Source organism: Dermacentor silvarum, chromosome 10 (genome assembly GCF_013339745.2).
Source record: "Dermacentor silvarum isolate Dsil-2018 chromosome 10, BIME_Dsil_1.4, whole genome shotgun sequence".
NCBI classification, from domain to species: domain Eukaryota; kingdom Metazoa; phylum Arthropoda; class Arachnida; order Ixodida; family Ixodidae; genus Dermacentor; species Dermacentor silvarum.
In genome coordinates this window covers 53,739,880-53,759,054 of record NC_051163.1, presented here as the reverse complement: position 1 = coordinate 53,759,054, position 19,175 = coordinate 53,739,880, and the positions used below count along the sequence as shown (strand labels likewise).

The 19,175-nt window shown below is 45.7% G+C and overlaps 1 protein-coding gene across 9 annotated transcripts in view; it reads left to right on the top strand.

Annotated features, from left to right (window-relative positions):
- Positions 1 to 19,175, top strand: part of LOC119431325 (uncharacterized) — a 179,698-nt gene that overhangs the window by 138,181 nt on the left and 22,342 nt on the right. For all 9 annotated transcript variants that reach the window (XM_049657473.1, XM_049657475.1, XM_049657472.1 and 6 more), the window contains 8 exons: positions 962 to 1,101; positions 1,690 to 1,849; positions 3,308 to 3,408; positions 13,324 to 13,455; positions 15,321 to 15,412; positions 16,237 to 16,318; positions 16,974 to 17,036; positions 17,831 to 17,927. In XM_049657473.1, coding sequence (XP_049513430.1) covers positions 962 to 1,101; positions 1,690 to 1,849; positions 3,308 to 3,408; positions 13,324 to 13,455; positions 15,321 to 15,412; positions 16,237 to 16,318; positions 16,974 to 17,036; positions 17,831 to 17,927 — 867 coding nt within the window. The remainder of the gene's footprint in view (positions 1 to 961; positions 1,102 to 1,689; positions 1,850 to 3,307; positions 3,409 to 13,323; positions 13,456 to 15,320; positions 15,413 to 16,236; positions 16,319 to 16,973; positions 17,037 to 17,830; positions 17,928 to 19,175) is intronic.

Genomic DNA, 19,175 nt, shown 5'->3' with positions numbered 1-19,175 from the left:
AATTTTTTGTTCTTCTACTTGTAATTTCTCCCTCTCTCTTCTCTGCGTTTTCTTAAAAATAATTAATACTATTCGCATTGTCTTCGTCGTTTTTTCTTCCCTTAATTCTTTCTGTTCGTTGTTGATGTTTAATGCGCGGAAGGCATCGCTTTTTTTTAGATTTTGAATACCAAGTATGTTTTAACAGCGGAGCTGTTCTTAGTCGAGCGTGCGCCGTCGACGACGGCGCCGTCAGGCAGGAGCAGAGCTGGAGAGGTCACGTGACCAAGGAGCCGACCAGTCGGAGCGCGCACCGGGGAGGAGTAGGAGAGGCGCCGGGGTTTAATAGGAGGTGTTTGCACTGCGCGCTCTTCGCACGATAGACGCCGCTCGGCGCGAGTGGCGTCCACTGACCGTCTACCACAGCGATCACAAGGCCGTGATCCTGAACATTCGACGTGACACCTGCGAAAACCCGAGCAACGGGAGGGATTAAACAGTGAATAAAAGGTGTTTTCCGCCCTACCTTGACGTTCATGTCTGACTAATAAAATGCAGCCAGTTCCACGAAGTGAAATGTGTCGAAACAGCGGAGATGTGCTCGTTCCTTCGGTTTAAAACGAAAGACTACCACAATCGCAGAAACAGAACGGCAACAGCTCCGCTGTTTCCACAGATTTCACTTCGGGGAACTGGCTGCATTTTTTCTTTTTTTTTTTCGTGCTGCTCCCGTCCTTTCCTGTTCTAATGTTTACCCTGTAAAGCGTGCTTCGCCATTCGCACAGTGGTCTTGAGGCGGAGCCGGTTTGGTTTTCTTAGGCTGACTATGGCAGTAATGCGAGTTGTATGTGTTCATGGGAGTGGAAAAGGGCAGTGGATGAGCGATAGTCACTAGATCGCGCGATTATCCGTCCGTATTTTCGGTGAATCGATCCTCACGTTATTTGCCGCGCTAACAGATCTCGTTCTGTCTCCCATGCAGCGCTGGACATCGGCATTGACCGCCCTCTCACTACGACGCCATTTTTGACGCTCTACCGGAGACGCGAACGACAACCTGTGCTTCAGCCCTGGAGTCACCTGATGAATAATCTGGATGACTCCTACCACGGCGTATCCGAGGTACGTTTATTAATTGTATCCACTTCTGAATTGTGCAGCTGCGTTTATTAATTATACACATGCTTAGGAATCTACACGCTACTTCTTTCTTTACATTCTCTGCCTAATTCACGTGACTGGAATGCCTCAATTGGTAAATGTGAATAACTGTATACAGTTCTTCTCCTACCACACTAAATTTTACTGCCCTTAATGTACGTAAGCATCGTCTGGTGTCAACATACAGTATGTGAAGTATGTGTCGTAGCTTTATCCCTATCAGATAAAATTAGGGGCAGGGCATGATGTCTTCTATATTGTTGTTTCTGCAATAATTTTCGTAGTTTTGTGCTTGTTTGCCATGCACTGAATTTGAAACAAAATGCAGCTTCGGTACACCTGAACGTTGTACTCCGGTGTACATCTCTTATTATTATTCTTACTACTTCTATTGCTACTATTACTACTATATTACTACTACTACTACTACTACTACTACTACTACTACTACTACTACTACTACTACTACTACTACTACTACTACTACTACTGTTGATGTCGTTGGCGTAGCTGTTACAAACAAACACTGCTTTTACTGTTCCCGTGCAGCGTCTGCTGGCGCGAGTGGACCAATGGGCGTTCAACACCTTTGCCCTGGACGCGTGTTCGGGTGGGCGCTCCATGCCCCTCCTGTGTGTCCACCTGTTCCACGAGTACGGTTTCCTCAGCACCTTTAACCTGGACGCTGTGCGCGTCTGGCACTGCTTCAGTGAGTACTCGACGCTTTGCTCAACAGACGTAGCGAGAATCAAGGCTTTTAAATTCAGTATTTTTTTTTATACATTCAAGATTCACAATGTACAGAAGTCACTGTGCGAAGGGACCAGCCTTTCTGCATTCAATGCCCACTGAATTCAGAATTCAAATCTGCTGAAATAGCTGTTGGAAAAACCGAATACATGTATTCAGCGTCTACTAAATTCATAATTCAATAGCTTCTGAACCTGCCGAGCAGATGAACCGAATTTCATTATTACAATGTTCACTTAATTGACGAGAAAATGCTTCTAAATTCCTTACTGAAAGAAGAGAACACATTAGAATTCAATTAAGAGCTTTTGAAACTCGGTTTATGAGTGAGCTAGCGCTCCTGAATTGAGTGTCCACATAATTTAGAACTCAGAAGCTTTCTAACTTTCCCTCCGAAGGGGCCACGACTTCTGTATTCAATGTCTACTGAATTAAGAATTCAAAAGCTCATTGATAACCTGTTGGGAGAAATGGGCCCTTCGAATTCAGCGTCCGCTGTGTGCAGAATTCACCAACGTTTGAACTCTTTGCGTGAAGGAACCGGCTTTCCTGATTTGAGAGTTCACTGAATTCAGAGTTTTCAAGCTTTTAGACTCGTCGTTGGAAGATCGAGCACTTCAAAGTTCAAGAGCTTATGAACTCACTGTGCGAATTAACCACCATTTCCGAATTCAATGGTCACTGAATTCTCAACTCAGAAATTTCCCAACTCACTGTGTAAAGGAATCAACAGTACTGAATTCACTTAACTCAGAAACCAGACTCTCCAGAGATCGCTGTGCAAAGTAGCAACAACTGCGGATCTTACTGTAAAGCAAATCCAGAATTCCGAAGCTTCTCAACTTTCTGTGGGAAGGCCTTCTTCCCAGATAGACATTAGACTGCGTCCCTAGCCGATGAGTGCGTCTTTCAGCCCTCTGAAAGATAGCTGGCAGCAAAAGTAATATGAAGGAAACAGCACTGAATTCTCCCTGGCATTGGTCTATTCCTGATATTGCTGAAAGTTTGCGAAGTCTCCGGGTATACGACAGCAAACGTTTGGCCGGGACAGACAGCTTTTCAGACTGCTGAAAGTGCGCGTGTTTGTGTCCGCAGGGACAAAAACGTAAGGATATCAGCGTTGTCCAAAATTTTGCGCAACAAAGAGAGAGAGAGCGAGAGAAAAAAAATACAGTCCAGACTTAACTCTTCGTATTCGTGCTGCGTCCCTCCAGGCTCTGACTGTCTGCGCGGACGTTCATATCTCTAGTCGCAAAGTTTGACAATGTGAACACGAAAACTTCCAGGAAGTGTTGTGCACTCTTCATTTTCGTTTGCCTGTCGCGTCGCTGTTCTTAGACTTTAGTGCGTAGCCGAGATGAAACACTTCGTCTCTAAGAGTTCTTTGGTGTATTTCTTTCTTTCTGATGCAACGCAGACTTGATTGACGCCGGTTACCATAGCAACAACCCGTATCACAACTCCGTGCACGCAGCTGACGTCACCCAAGCCATGCACTGTTTCCTCTTAGAAGACAAGGCAAGTCTATCTTTGCACTTCTCACTTTCTTTCTTTCTTTCTTTTTTTTTCTTGCTTCTCTTTGTCGTGAACGGGGATCGCGTGCAGATGAAAGCTACTCCTTCTGTCTCGATTCCGCAGTCGTGTCTGTGCATAATATTTCATGTGGAATAAGTAAACGGGAGTGGATATATAAGACGACAGTCGTGGAAAAGGAAACTAACTGCCTTTCGCATTCTTTTCGCGTAGCATCCTGCTCTGGTTTCAACTAGGTTTTCCTTCGTTCATGCCAACTTCCTGTGCTCGGGAGGATACGTGTTTTCGCTCGCTTTCTTTTGCTCTTTTGCTTTGTCATGCTCCGCAGTATTTTTTTTTCGAAAGGAGCTTGTTCGCGTTGATTGTGTCCCGTGTGTGTGTGTGTGTGTGTGTGTGTGTGTGTGTGTGTGTGTGTGTGTGTGCGTGTGCGTGTGTGTGTGTGTGTGTGTGTGTGTGTGTGTGCGTGCGCGCGCGCGTATGTATTTGCGTGCGGGCGGATTAGGGAATGTACACTGGAAACACCATAGAGAAAGAAAGATTAGCGCGGAAGGCTGGCACCCGTTATGCAAACACATCTGATACGCGGCGCAGCTATGCAGGAAAGTGCGGATAGAGATGGTTCTGGGTCCTTCTCATGTTTGCTGCGCGGAGGACGTCAGCAGTTACCTAGAACAGGGTTCGAATGATCTTGAATCTAGATCACGATCTGGTCATACCATCTTGCACTCGTATCCATTTCAGCTGTCATCATTTCCGAGCCGCAAGGATCTACCCTAGAGTTTGAGGAATCCGAACGGCCCGATACTCTTGCTGTAAACTTGTCGTCACCTGTAGAGTCCCTTTAAATAAGGATCACTATGCTTTGGAACCGTCACTAATACCCTTTCCCCACGCGCCAAATGCGTCTGATGTGAAACCTGACGCGAAGGAACCGTCAGCGTTTGTCTGCTGGGGAAATCGCGCATGTCGTTGCAAAAACAATCACCACCACTACGCTGTCAAGTACATCCCGCATAGCTTTATCCCCCCCCCCCTTTTTTTTTTCTTTCTTCTTTCTTTTGTCTTTTGTCACTCTCGTGCTCGCCTTCACAAGCTCTCTTTCCGTATTCTCTCCACCGCACATGCCCGCCTGCCTACAATCTACGTCACTGCTTCCCACGCGAGACACTCCTTCGATTCGCGGCCCTTACCTTTCGCGCACAAAGTGGCGGCTGTGCTTCTCCTATCCATCATCTCACCCGATGCGTCACCGTTTTTTCCTCGACAAAGAAGGAACGGTTGGCAATGAGCGGAGCGCAGTGTTCATGGTTTGAACGCCGCGTTCTAGCACTCGTAGCCTTGGGAGGCCTCCAACGGAGCGCATCCTTTTGTTTGCTCGTTCTTTCGACACCGCATTCGCTTCGCGGTTGGCCCAAAATGACGATCGTACTATTATCCCGGCGGGTTACGTAATGCGCACGCTGGAACCAACAGCTTGGGCCATCCATTGAGCTACCGGCAGCTACCTTTTTCGCGTCGAATACGCGCGCCGTGTGTAGGAGCGACCCACGCCTGATTTGCGCGACTCCAATTCTGGCCTATTTTTGGTGGAAGAGCCGGCGAAGGCTGAAAGCTTGAGAGAGAGAGAGAGTATAATAGATGGATGTTCAGTTCAATCGATCTCGGCAGAAGGCACCAGTTGCTGAATGGATGTCACCACGTGGGAGAGCTGCAGTTCCTTTACGTTTACGCGCGTGGCAACTGGAAGTACAATCTCGCATCTTTTGTTCTATGGTTGTAACCGGTAGCGTGTGGGTTGCATTGTGCGAGGAGAATGCATCGGGGATGGGAAATTGCGTGGAAGCTTGGCGCGGTAACTTTATCGGGGAAAGTTCTTCCTCTTACTTTTTTTGCACTCACGCATTGACGTCACGTATATCATATTTTTTCTTGTGAGGAGAGTTTCCCGTATTAGGCACTGTCTCTCAGTCCACTGTTGCGCTGTTGCTGGCCCGTATGCCGTGGTTTTGGGGCACGGGGCTTTTTGTTAACGGAGAAGGCGGTATTTGCGGTCCGGTCTGCGGCTGACACCCTGTAACGCATTCTTAGATCGAACTGACGTCATACTGGCGCATATTCATTAAGCTTGTAAAATGAAAAAAAAAAGAAAACGATAGAAAATGTGGTAGCTCTTAGCGCTGCTCGCACGAACTTAGAATGCTGGCGCGAGCCAAGGTCTAACGTCTACAGCTGATGCGCCTAGCTCTTGACATGTACTGGTTTGACAAACATTGGCTTGGCAAATATTTGTTTGACAGGTTTGAGAAGCATCGCTTTGTCAAATATTGATTTTAGCAAGCGTTGGTTTGAAAGCATTGCTTTCGCAAATACGCACACTGGTTTCACAAGAATATTGGCATGATAAGTGTTGACTGGGTAAGCATCGATTTGAAAAGTGTTAGCTTCAAAAGTATTGACGATTCTGCTGCAAAATATGCGTTTATGACTCGTCCTAGTACGTATACTTACCTCCACTTTACATATCTCATTCAGTTGCGTCGCTTCTGTAGAACGTATTTCATAATTGCTGTAAATTTTTTTCGCTCGTTTGCTTGTTTAGTTCGCAGCTAACATTTCCGTAATTCAACTTTAAATACTTCTTCACATTAGTTGCCCTTCTACCAGTGTAAGGCAGCAAGCTTGTCTTTTGGTTAGCTTTCCTTCGTTTCTCATCTCATTCGTTCTCTCTTTCTATATTTCTTAAAATTTTTAATTTAGAAACTTTTCCCGCTGGGAACTGATGTTCTTCCGTCAAATAATTGAAAATTAAGTCTTCAAACAATACTTCACAGCACTGACTCGAATTTTCGTTCGCGATTTATTGTTCCTTGTAATACTGAAGAAACTGAAATCGCTTTCGTTACCAGCGTTTCATTTGCGTCATGATCCTCCGCGTCGTGAACGAGGCATAGCAGCCCGATAGGAAGCGGGAGGGGGGGGGGGGGACTAGGGGGAGGTGGAGGGTGTTGGGGGGGGGCTAGGGCAGCGCGAGACGCCTCCTGATCTTAAGAGGATCCGAGGTTGAGCGAAAAAAAAAATAAAAGAGTTGAGGCGTGGCGTCGAGCGCGAGGAAACGGGCAGCTCAAGGAGGAAAGGGGTCTGGAGGGTGCATAGGGGCGGCATGCGTCTTAATAAACCGCGTCGTGTGCGTCGGGTTCGGCTGGGTGATTTTTAATTAGCGACGGCGAAGGAGATGCCAGACGTCCGCGCTCAAGTTGTTATCTGCCGCCCCGCCCGCATGTTGGTTCGGTGCTCTCTGATTCTTTTCGCCTTCTCTTTCTCTCCGCGTTCCACAAATCTTCATTTTCCGTGCCTTAGCTGCTTTTTTTTATTACTGCGTCTTCTCATTCTTTTATGTGGCTGCTACTTTTCTTTCTACAAATTGGAAACTAAAGTACTCATTGCTTGAATTGATTGATTAAATTGATTGATTGACTGGCTCATTGAGTCTTTCGTCAAACCGTCGCCTTCTCTTCATCTGGACGTATCATATCACAATCCTCTGAATTTATTTCTCAATCCCCACTATGCGTCACCTCCTTTCTTCATTGCCTCTACCGGTTTGAGTTTTCACGTGGTTCTAACCGGTTGCTTATAACGTATGTCTCGTAGACGTGATTAGTCTGAACTGCTTTGTCTTTCTATCTCTTTATTTCTTTATGGCACGATATACGAGGGAAATGTTGGCGCACAAATATGACGCCTGCTATTCCTCGTCTCATGAACTGGTCGCAAGGTTGCACACACCGTTTCCTACAATTACGCACGTAACTTGCGTAGAAGAAAGAGTAGCATAAACGTAATTTCATTCCGACATCATACTGCCCGGTAACCCAGGCGAGGAAAAAAAAAAGCAGTTATGTATAAGAACACTTTACGGACTTTGTATTGGTGTAGTTATTTGTGCAGTATAACGTGTATAAGACCACTTCAGACAAGTTCGCGAAAAGTGTTTTATTAGCGGGAACGTTTTCAAGATAACCTCACATTATCATCGTTTCATCGCGGGAGGCATCACTAATCCTCGCATTCAGAAATGCAGCTCAACTTGAATCCCATGCTTGACTTGATCGAAATGACGCATGTCGCGAACGCGCCGCAGGAAACGCAATGGGCGTCTGGGGCACGATCGCTGCGGGCGTCATTTAGATCAAGTTAATTATGAATTTCTTAATACGGGGGGTAAGAAGAGCCAGCTGACAGACCCCGGTTCTTCAGACGGAGGATGGATAGAAGTCCCTGATAACAGAGCTTCGATGTCAGTTACTCTGATTGACATGCATCTGCAAAGGATTTGCTTACTACTACATCTATTGCAACAAATTCAGAAAGCGCCGTGCGTGCCCGGTGGGATCTTTCATGTCTAACTTGCCGGACCTTTGTGTGTTACTTTCCGCATTTTTTTTTCTCGCGCGCGTCTTGTGTCTATACACCTCGTGGTCGCTTCATGCCTTCGCTGAGCTCGTTGTACGGCATCTATTTTCTATTGGGCTCGTTTGAGATCGTCATTTGCTGCAGCGCTCGTGCATCTGTTTTTAATGTCCTTGACTCCAGGTATATGCGCGCATGTTAGGGAGCCGGTCGTGTCTGTGTGTGTGCGCTCGGGAGTTCTTTTTTATACTTTTTAATTAACTTTTCTCCGTCTTTTGTTTATTATTTGTATGATTTCGTTGCTCCTGTCTAGCTTTATATTTTCCCTTTCTTGCCTGAAAAGGTACTGGAAGACGAAGACCGCGCGTGAACTTTGCTAGATGGTATGCAATAGTTGAAAGCAAAAGCGTACTTTACTCCTGTAAAGCGTGCTTCACAACGTGGGGTATATTACGGAGGCGAAGCAAACCTGTGTGGGAAACGTGTGTGTGCGTGTGTGTGCGTGTGTGCGTGCGTGCGTGCGTGCATGCGTGCATGCGTGCATGCGCATGTGTGTGTGTGTGTGTGTGTGTGTGTGTGTGTGTGTGTGTGTGTGTGTGTGTGTGTGTGTGTGTGTGTGTGTGTGTGTGTGCGTGCGTGCGTGCGTGCGTGCGTGCGTGCGTAGATATTGCGGGTATTCTTGGGTAACTTGACGTATGAGTTGCTTGGATTGGCATACGTATGCCAACCTTTTTTTTTTTTTTTGCTTCACTAGAGCACGTGCCGAGACCGAGTTTCGTCAATTTGACCGCTTTCTCACGACCATCTGTCCGCGAACGAACTCTTCTTTCCCTCATCGACGGCGCCAAGTAATTCTCTCGTAACGCAAGTTCTGTTTTAAAGGTCATCCGGGCGTGGGCGTCGAAGGACTGCTCTCAACGCCAGAACGTATAATGCTGGACACGTCCCGTTGAACAGCAGAGGGCAGCATTTCTATTAACGGACAACCAGGCTGCTTCCCATTAGCGTAGGCGTTGTTCTGTCTGAGGAAAAGAAAAAAAGTAACTGTAATATGGATCACACTGCCGATTCCTATACATATATAGAATTGCGTGGTTGTCGAAAAGATGAAACTCCGGGAAGTAAATAATAATCTTCGGGAACGTTGTCGTCATCTGAAGCATTCATCTTTCTTTAGAAGATTTAAGCAGTACTACTGTACATCGGGAAGGCTATCTTAAGAGTGCTTTTTTTTTCGTATTGCAGCATCATGTACACAGATTCCAACCATTGCATCCATTTTGAACTAATGGGACTAACATTTTTGAACTTTAGTAAAAATAATGGCACGGGTACCTTAAACGTGAAATATGTTAGTGTTTGATGTCAATTGTTATCTTCGCTTGTTTCACCGTCTAATTGATGATCCATATGTTTTGAGCAGTCACCAATGTCGTACATATGAAATCTGCTTTTTTTGTTAATTTGATTGAATCTGTAGTATCTGTATTACTGATAGTGTTGCTGTACGCTCTTCATTTGTGGTTTAATATTTTTTAAGGACCTCAACCTGACCAGGGCGCGAATCAGGAAGGCGGACGTCGAACAGCACCCACATATACGTTGCGTGAAGAATCACCGTCCAATAATCGAAAACTGATTAGATTTCTGGTTTACAGGTTAACCTTGTGACGTGGCCAACTTCCTCGGTTACGAACGCATTGAGGATTCGTCGACGTTTAAAATCTAAACGCGGTGAGAGGGTGCGAATGGCATTCCACGGACTACACTTATCGACACTTGTCTCCGATAGTGCAATCGGTTTTTAAATTGAGAGTCTATATTGATTTCGAGTTGAGAGCGTCGATTAACGCCCGCTATTCGGAGGGCATTGCACGGCGATTCTGCAGATCGGTGCACCCCGCTCTGATAAATTCTCGCAGCAGAGTTGGCTTCGAGGAATCGCGTTCTCCAGCGACGTCCCATGACCATACAGAGCCGCAGCCCGACAACGCGTTTTTTTTTCTATCCAATCACGCCCTCTATACTCCGTCTGAACAGTTGCCCGCAGTGCGGCGCAAGCTAGGACTCATTTCATTTGTGTCATTTCATTTCAGTTTTATTTTCCAGAAAAAAAAAAACTACACATTTTTGGTAGGGATACCTGGGCAAAAAGCTGTTTTTAGACAGCTTGACTGGGCCCGGGCAACCTGGAACTTCTAGCAGTGGTGACATTCAGGAGGTGAAACAGATTAATGATAAAACATAGCCATTAAATAAGACATACAGGTGACATGCACATATCCTTGTACAGTCGTCATCAATATGAAAGGGAACACGTAAATTTTTTTTTCAAACGCCCGTAGGGGCTAAACACGCATGCCTTCCATGAAAGTGTTCAATGATACTAAAAGTTAATCAGGAAAGCTTATGGTTAAGTATCAAGTTCCTAGATTTGAACCCATGCATAACGAGTTATCGTAGTTTTTAAAAAGTTACATGTTCCCTTTCATATTGATGACGACTATACATATACTCGCATATACTAATACACGCATATATCATATATACACAAATAAACTGATTACACTTCAGTAGAACACAGATATACGTACAGTAAAAATTTATAACGGATAAACATTAAGCCAAGCAGTAAACAGTCAGCCAATCAGTAAAGAGAGTCCCGCTGCGTATTCCAGAGTTACTTTTGCGATGCGCCTGAATCTACTGAGCATTTTGTTTCGATCCTGCCGCCGATTTTCGAGAAAAAAAAAACATTGAGAAGGTTCATTGCGCCAGCTTGGGCGGTCAGTAACATCGCCAGCCATTCTCCCTTTTGGCGCGTCTTCGCTGGAGTTCGGCCACACGTTCGCCTGTACTGCAGTTTACAACTCCATTAGGGATATAGAATGACGACCTTATTCAATTTCTAAACTTATCTATCGATTCTTTGATTTTAATTTTAGTGTAAATATAATTTATCTGAAATTTGATTTTAGCTTTCTTCTCATTTCTGCCATTTTGCCCCCTCACCCTACCCACAGATATTCTAAACATTATTTTTTATAGGAATCCTAAGAAACACGTTTGTAAAACGGCCGTCTTCTTGGCCGATTCCCCGTAGTGAGTAAGAGCCATAGTTGGGAAACAGAACAGTATAGAGGCGTGATCGCCTATTGTCCGCTAAGGGATCCTTGCGTGACGAAGCTTTCATTCAATCGGCGTCGCGCGAAGGGTGATCAGATAGCGGACGGTGGAGAAGTACCTTCTTCTTCATGTCTACTCGGGTGAAGCGACCCTCAGCATTCACCGCACTGCATGCAACCTGTTGAGGATAATCGAGTGTAGTTCGCAACGCTCGCGCGAGTGAGACAATTGCGCTCTAAAACAAATCGGGCCCTGCCCACGTGTCTTAATTCGGCGGAAATCGAAATTCAATCTACTCCCGAGAATGTACGGCCGGAATTTAATCAGTTCGCGATATTGCTCCTTTTTCTACTATTCGCGCGGGAAATGGAAGGAAGACGTGATGGCGTGCGTTTGAGGGGGGGGGGGGGGGGGGGGAGGAGGGAAGGGTGTACGCGCGCTGACGCTGGATTTGAAAGATGACTACGGCTCGTGTAACGACTACATGGGGACTGCTCGTTTTCTGTTTCAATCATTATCTCGCACAACCGACGCAACGAAATCGCTGGCCGGGTGGTTGATTGGAAATCGTGTAATTGTGTCGCGGCAGGCCTTTCTTTGTGCGCTGGGTGCCTGTCGTCGTTATTTGCGAGCTTCGGTGCATCCCGCTTAATTAAGAACTCGGAAAAGTGAGACGGGCGAGAAGAACGGCTTTGCGAACGTATATGCAGCTATAGCATGCGCGGCCAAACATTTTTTAGACGTGTGGCAGTGACTCCGAGGGAAACACTGAGCGGAGGCTTAAAACTTTCCGGCTTAGTCTAGAGCGGCGCCTCGCGGGGAGAAAGACGCGTTCTGTGACGGCGACTAACGAAGAAGCTCTTGACATGTGACAGACGAAGTCTCGGAAATGGCGCGATAGTTCCACTACTTAAAAAAAAGAAAGAAAAAAAGTTACTAGAAGACACACACACACAGAGAAAGACAGAAAAGACGATCACTCGTCTTGCCTGTCCTTCTCGGTGCATGTGTGTCAAATTTCCGCCGCTATTCTAATAGCTATGTTTCTCTAACTCGCAAAGGAAAAAATGCTGCTGTCAAAGAACGCGTCGGTACGGCGACGTTTGCGCAGTCCGTGTTTTAGAACGTTACAGTAGCAGCATTAGTTTGTCACATTTGAGCGTTTCTGTGAAGTGCTTTACGTGTGCGTGCGTGCGTGTGGGCGTGTGTGTTTGCGAGCGTTCTTGTGCGTGCGTGCGTGCGTGTGTGTGTGTGTGCGCGCGCGTGTGTGTGTGTGTGTGTGTGTGTGTGTGTGTGTGTGTGTGTGCGTGCGTGTTTGCGTGTTTGCGTGTGTGTGTACATGTGTGCGTGTGGGGAGGGCAACGGCGATATGGTTTTGCTACGAATAACAACGTCCGTAAAGGGAAGACCCGTCAATTCCGGTGATTCTTCGCACAGAAACCCTACTAAAAAAAGAAGCTTCGCTGCAAATTAACCAGCAAGGTTTTTAACGAGATATAATTGCAGTGCCGGCGCTCTGGCACAAAATTCGTGCAATTTAGAACTACTCTCTTAATGAGTGCAGCTCAGGATTACCTACAGTCGGGGACAAGTTAAAAAGGTGTGGCACCAGTGCATTGCTGTCCAACTCAAATACAATTTTAACACATCCGCCAGTGAATTACGTTCGCTGATTTCCGTGACCTCCCCGCGCAGGCGAACTTCTTTCAATATCGGTGTCCCTCGGCAAATATGTTGCAGACCGTGAAGGCGCACAGGGCATGCGCAGTGCGGTTTTGTGGACGGAACTTGTCCCGCATTATTAAGTCTTCGTTGAGTGTAGCGGTGTCAGGAACTTCTTCCTCTGTCTGTCTCTTTTACCAGCGGCGTGGTTAACACTTTATAGACTAACAGACGTTTAGTCAAGGTGTCTTGTATTTGTCAGCGGAAGTAGCTACGGGTGTTCATGGCTACTTGTGGGTATGCAAAGCACTGACGACATTCCGGGAGAAATACCGGCCTATGGAGCGAACGTCATTCCAAGTCTGAGGGCCGCCACAGGCAAACGTCAACGAGAGAGTTATATCACTGCGGAGCTTTGCACGCGAAGCTCCTCAGTGCGGCATACTTAGGCGAATCTCCCTTCCCCTTACCAACTTCCCCGAGTTAGGCCTCGAGCCATCATTCGCATAAATTATCTCTCTCTCTCTTTAGAAACGTTGACTCCATTCAAAGCCGTCCGCTGCTCAGCCACTCTTAATCACTTTCTCTCCACGTTCCTGTGAACCAGTTCTGTTTCCTTCGAATTTTAGCCAACTGTGGCGCACGCATGATCGAACTTGCTGACAACGCATTGGTTAACCGCTCGTTGTATCGCGCTTGCAGATCCGCGAGCACATGACCCCCGTGGAGGCGATGGCGTCGCTGATTGCGGCCGTCACCCATGACCTGGACCACCCGGGGGTCAACCAACCGTTCCTTATCGCTACCTCCAACCACCTGGCTGCACTATACAACGTGAGTGTACCCGCCTATCGTGACGCTTACCGTGACGCTTACAGGTTACGCAAACTGTCACGCTTATCGCGTGTATTCGGTTTAATTCCGACAGATTTTTTTTTTGTAAGTAGCGTGGAGTGTAGCGTAATGTCGTGTTCAGATAGCATAATGAAATGTGAACGTTATTATATAAATGCAATGTTGAGGTAGCTAATTTCAATGAATCACTGAGTAGCTTATTAAATTGCTTTATAGCGCATATTGCAATTTTAAAATTTAAGCCGAGTTCAGTGAAGCGTAGTATTCATAGCACCATTTTTGAGATCTAAATAAATTAAATTCTGGTGTTTTACGTGCCAAAACCATGATATGAATAGGAGGCACGCCGCATTGGGGGACTCCGAAAATATTTCGACCACCTGGGGTTATTTAATTTCGAGATGGCTTTGTTTAAAATGTGCGACAAGATACATTGGCGCTTCAGTTTACCGTTGCCCAAACGCCTCCGTGTAGCTGTTCGGAACAATCTTAACTTGAACGCCATGAAACCTTTAGCAGTATTTGGGAACGGAGATCTCGAAAGGGGTGCAAGTTTCAGGAAATCTAATAGCAACACGACGTCAGAAATAATTGATTGAAGATTTAATTAGAGAATATTTTAGGAACGTACTTGTGCATTGCGATTTGCCACGAAAGTAATGTCTTCCTCTTCCGGAGTAATTGAAACGGCAGCAAAACGCTGTCACAACTGACATTTAAACAAAACTGTTCGAACTATATATGAAAAAAAGAAATGATACACGTCTCGCGCAAGTGGCAAATCTATGTAATCGAAGCTTTGATGAGCCGTCAAGACAAAACCGCGCATCATGATTGAAAGCGCCCAGTTGATTTCAGCATAGCCCATATCGGCCATCAGCAACGATGACGTACCTTGCAGAGAAAAGGTGGGTTTTATTCGGGAGCGATATTTTCAATCGATCAACTTCGAGACATTTCGTGTGGCTCGACCCCAAACGCCTCAGAGTGGACGTCCGAAAGCGTTGCTGGCACTGTGCGAAGATAGCGGGCTGGTGACAGCGCTAGATATACGTCCGGTGCCGAGTCACGCAACACCTAGTGAAAGTGATTGTGTCCGTGACAGCGACAGCTCCTAGGGGGGAAGCTTATTTCAGAGCAAGTACCCCTAATGCCTCTAAATGAATCCTCTCTAATTGGGGTTAGATTCAGTCAGGGGAATGACGTCGACGGAACGGCGGAGGCGGTATGACCACGATGGCATGAATAAAGTCAGATGACGTTTCTGAAATGATGACGATGATACGACGATAGCTTTTGACAACGACTGTTGGACGACGACGGCGTAACAGTTCTCTAAAGCGCTCCAAATAAATCCTCTTTAAATATCACCAATTGCGGTTAGGTTGGGTTCGTCGCCCCTCTAATTGGGGTTATGGTAAGTTAACCTCACCAAACTCCTAACTCCCAGTGATTGGAATTTGCTTAGGTGACGTTCCTATCTAGACCCTCTAAATGGGGTTAGGTTAGATTCGCCTAACCTAACCTAACTCCAATCACTGGGAGTTGGAAGTTTGGTGAGGTTAACTATATATTTAAATATAGGTTAGGCCTAACCTAACCTAACTTATCCCAACTGAGAGAGGCATTTAGAGAGGATTTATTGAGAGGCGGTAGAGGAATTTGCTGTGAAATGAGCATCACCCCTGCTTCTACTCGGCGAGACTGCCGACGACGACACAACAAATTGCGGGGACGGAGGCAAAGAAGGTTTCGCTTTATAACAGGTTTTACGCACTCATAGGCTTCACTAGCGACATTGACGGCGACTCACTGCTCTGCCCGTGTCCTCTCTTCTTGCGCAGAATTTCTCGGTGCTAGAGAACCATCACTGGCGTTCTGCCGTGTCCTGCCTGCGTCAGTCTGGGATTTTCGATCACCTGACCACTTCTGTATGGTGAGTAGTCTGCGCCACGCGTGGTTTATCCCGGTTGTCTGTCACGTGCAAGGAGCAGCCTAGCCATTGGGTTCACGGCTGTCTCCTGGCCAATTTAGTTGTTTGCCTGCCAGTTGACGATTACGCTGTGTTATCGTGGGCATTGCCAAATTTCCGCGCATCGTCGAATCCGCCATCTTGTCAGTTTTCATTAGCTCACGTGGCTGTTACGGTCTCGCTGCGTGATTGGCTCAAAACGTCAACATGGCGGACTTTGGCGGTGTCCAGAGTAGCACCGCTGTTCTTGAAAGGAACTTTCGTTTTCAGTAGGGTCGTCGAGCCTGCTTTTCAGGCCTTTGTAATAAATCTGGGCTATTCGCTGTTGATATTGTTATTAGTTTTTGCGAGGCAGTTCTTCGCTTCCGCTGACTGGTTTCTGTCAGCACTGAGGCTCCCGCGCTCGGACTGCTGGAGCGGGCAAAGAGAGAGAAGATGACGAGGCAGAAATAGGACAGCCGGCCCAGGAACGGGTGCTGTCTCTGTTCCTTCACATTATTATTATTATTATTATTATTATTATTATTATTATTATTATTATTATTATTATTATTATTATTATTATTATTATTATTATTATTATTATTATTTGCTTGCGCCGTTTGTAAGCTCCATGTGCCCTCATAAAGTTTTATTCGGCAGGGGCCTTACGCGGCACTACAAACTGTCGTGCTTCTCAACTTTTTTTTTTTTCACTCTGTCAAACTTAATCGCTGTAAAATAAAATGCAGTGCTCATATCATTTGAAAGACGAGTCTTTTATCGACGCGGTTTGTGGTGCCGTGCAGGGATGAAATTGAAGAACAAATTCGGAGCCTCATCCTGGCAACGGACATCACTCGGCAGCAGGAGTTCCTGTCCAGGTTCAAGGTGAGCCCTCTCCTGACTTGGTAGCGTGATTCTTGTTCCTCGTTTATTTAAAGAAAAAAAGTACTGCGAGCCAATGATTTACCCCGAGGAGGAGAGGGGCTACAATACCGAATAATAAAGGAAATGACAGAAGAGCGGGTGCAGGGAAATCTTTCAGCTGTTTAGTAGGTCGCCACCAAACGCGTGGAACAACCACGTATGCGGAAAAAATAATAAGATGTGTCACGTTCCCCATAGTCCGTGACATAAATACAGTCTGCTTGTTTTCACGCACAATCATTTTAAACGAAAGAAGGAAGCGAAAGAAATTGAGGTTTCACAATGGTTTGCAATACCAAACGAAAATCGTAAGACATCGTCACAGCTAAACACATGCGCAAACACAAAATCACACCTAGATAGCCTACTAAACAAGGAGAACTACAGTATAAGAAAATAACTATAATAAAATTATTACTACTAAGTAGGGCTAATCTTTAGTACTATTTCTAATAACTACTCGCTTTATACAAGCATGCCAGTCGATCTGCTAACACTTTGTAGAGCCCCAAACGTTTTGGAGAGCCTGCTACGAGCAAAGTGCTTGCTTCGCATAACATCGATTTTCGCAGTGTGTGGGATCTTCCTAATATTGTTTTTCGTTTCATTCTTGCAGCGATACTTGGAGAACAACGTGCTCGACATGGCAGACAAAGAATACCGTCACTTCATTCTCCAGGTACGTTTAAAATCATGCCCACAGGCCAAACAGTTGTTTCTCCACTCCCGTCCGTAGGTTTCCTTTGAATTATTTGGGCTTGTCTGACCTGAAATTTCATTTTTGAAATTGAATTCTTTGACATTAAGCTTTCTTAAATTTACTTGAATTTTGATGGCAGAGCGATGAGGTTGCTCTGTTTCATGTGTTCGAACGTTTTTTTGGCTGTGAAAGTCCTTTCGCGAAGCTTGTTCCTGGGTAGTTTTCATGAATCGCTTAACTAATCAGAGGCTTATTAGGCAGATGTTAACTGACTTCGATTATGTGGTTCTTTTGTTCTTGTCTATTTCTTCTTTTCAGTCTTAAGATTCGTACGACGAGAGTGAACAGGTCAAGACCGATACTGTCTTCTTTGTTTTCGCTTTCTTTTTCTTTTGTAACTTGTAGTGAAATTTCACTTGTGTGAGTCGAAATAGTCTAACCATGTCACCTTTTCTCTTTTGTTTTCTTTTTTTAAAGAAAAGTTGATTACCCGCCGAGGTTATTTAGTGGCTGTGGTGTGATGCTGCTAAGCACTAGGTCGCGGATCAAATCCCCGCCACGGCGGCCGCATTTCGATGGCGGCGAAATGCAAAAACGCCCGTGTACCTAAATTTAGGTGCACGTTAAAGAACCCCAGGTAGTCGAAATTAATCCGAGTCCCCCACTAGGGCGTGCCTCATAATGAGATCGTAGTTTTGGGACGTCAAATCCCGTAATTATTTTTTTTTGAAAAGCTGGTTGATTGCCACATCGCGCCTTCGCTGTTCTCGCAGATTGCTCTGAAGTGCGCCGACTTGGGAAACCCCTGCCGTCCCTGGGATATCAGCCACCGGTGGAGCCTGCAAGTCTGCAAAGAGTTCTACAGGCAAGGTACGAGGTGATCGGAAGAGGGCGTCGCTCAGGGACGTATTCTGCGACGATCACTTCCGGCGATAGCATCGTCTCGGCCGTCAGGCGCGTGTTGATTAGCTGGTCGAGCAAAATCGGATGAGCTGATTGGCTGGTTGAGCACTACGTCACGTGAAGGCGATAGTGTCGCCGAAGTGATCGTCGCAGAATGCGTCCCTCACTTGTGGGCATGACATCCGAAACTGCTTCATCGCTCTAATACACCGGGTGATGTTTTTAGTCGGAACATTATGAATAGTCTGTGGCGGATAGCGCAATCTTGTGACAATATTTAGATTACTTGAAGGGGTGGCGATTGTTTGCATAAGCCGTGGCGTGATGTCGACTAATAAAGGGGTTACAATAACTTTTACTTCCCTCTGGGCACGTTGTAATTGTTAAAGTGAAGCCTGGCAGAAATTAAAAGTGAATCCCGGCAGAAATTAAGTCCTATCGATTCAGTAAATACGAAGTATGTTGCGCTTAGCGCCAGTTTCGAGAAATAGCTCTTCATGATGTGTGGCAAAGTGAACTCAAAATGCACTGCTGATAACTTTTAACTGGGTACATCGGGTTCGAGGATTGTATTCATGACGTGTTTATCGAAACTGGCGCTAAGCGCTGAATTCGCTTGATATATGTAAGACTTTTACTGCTCCGCTTCAATTTCACACTTAAAACGTGTTTCCCAAAGCGAATAACTACGAAGCTTATTAAATAAATGCTATTGATTAGTAAGCATTACACTGCGATTTGTTGCACAAGTATCGTCTGGCTTATGAAATAATACTGGTGAGGTAACAGGATGGTGCTATCTGCCGCAGGCGATATTTAATAGGTCGGCTTTCACTAAAGAATCACCAAATAATATACTTTTATTTAAATTTAATCATTGTTCCCATAATGTTAAATGTTGCATGCCTACTGCTGAGGAGGACGAAAACCACCCAGTACAGGCGTGTGAATTGAGCATGCACGCTAGTTTGTAGTTTTGTGGGGTTTTCGTCAAAATTACTCGCCGCGGTGGCTAAGAGACGTTAAAGATCCCCTGGTAGTCAAAATTAATCCGGAGTCCTTCCGCTACGGCACGCCTCATAATCAGATCTTGGTTTTGACAAGTAAAATCACAGAATTTAAGTCATTTCAGTTCTTGTCAAAATTCTTAATAAATGCTTTCCAGGCTTGGCATAACTGAATGTAACATTTTCTTGCGTGTGTCTCCGGGTCCAT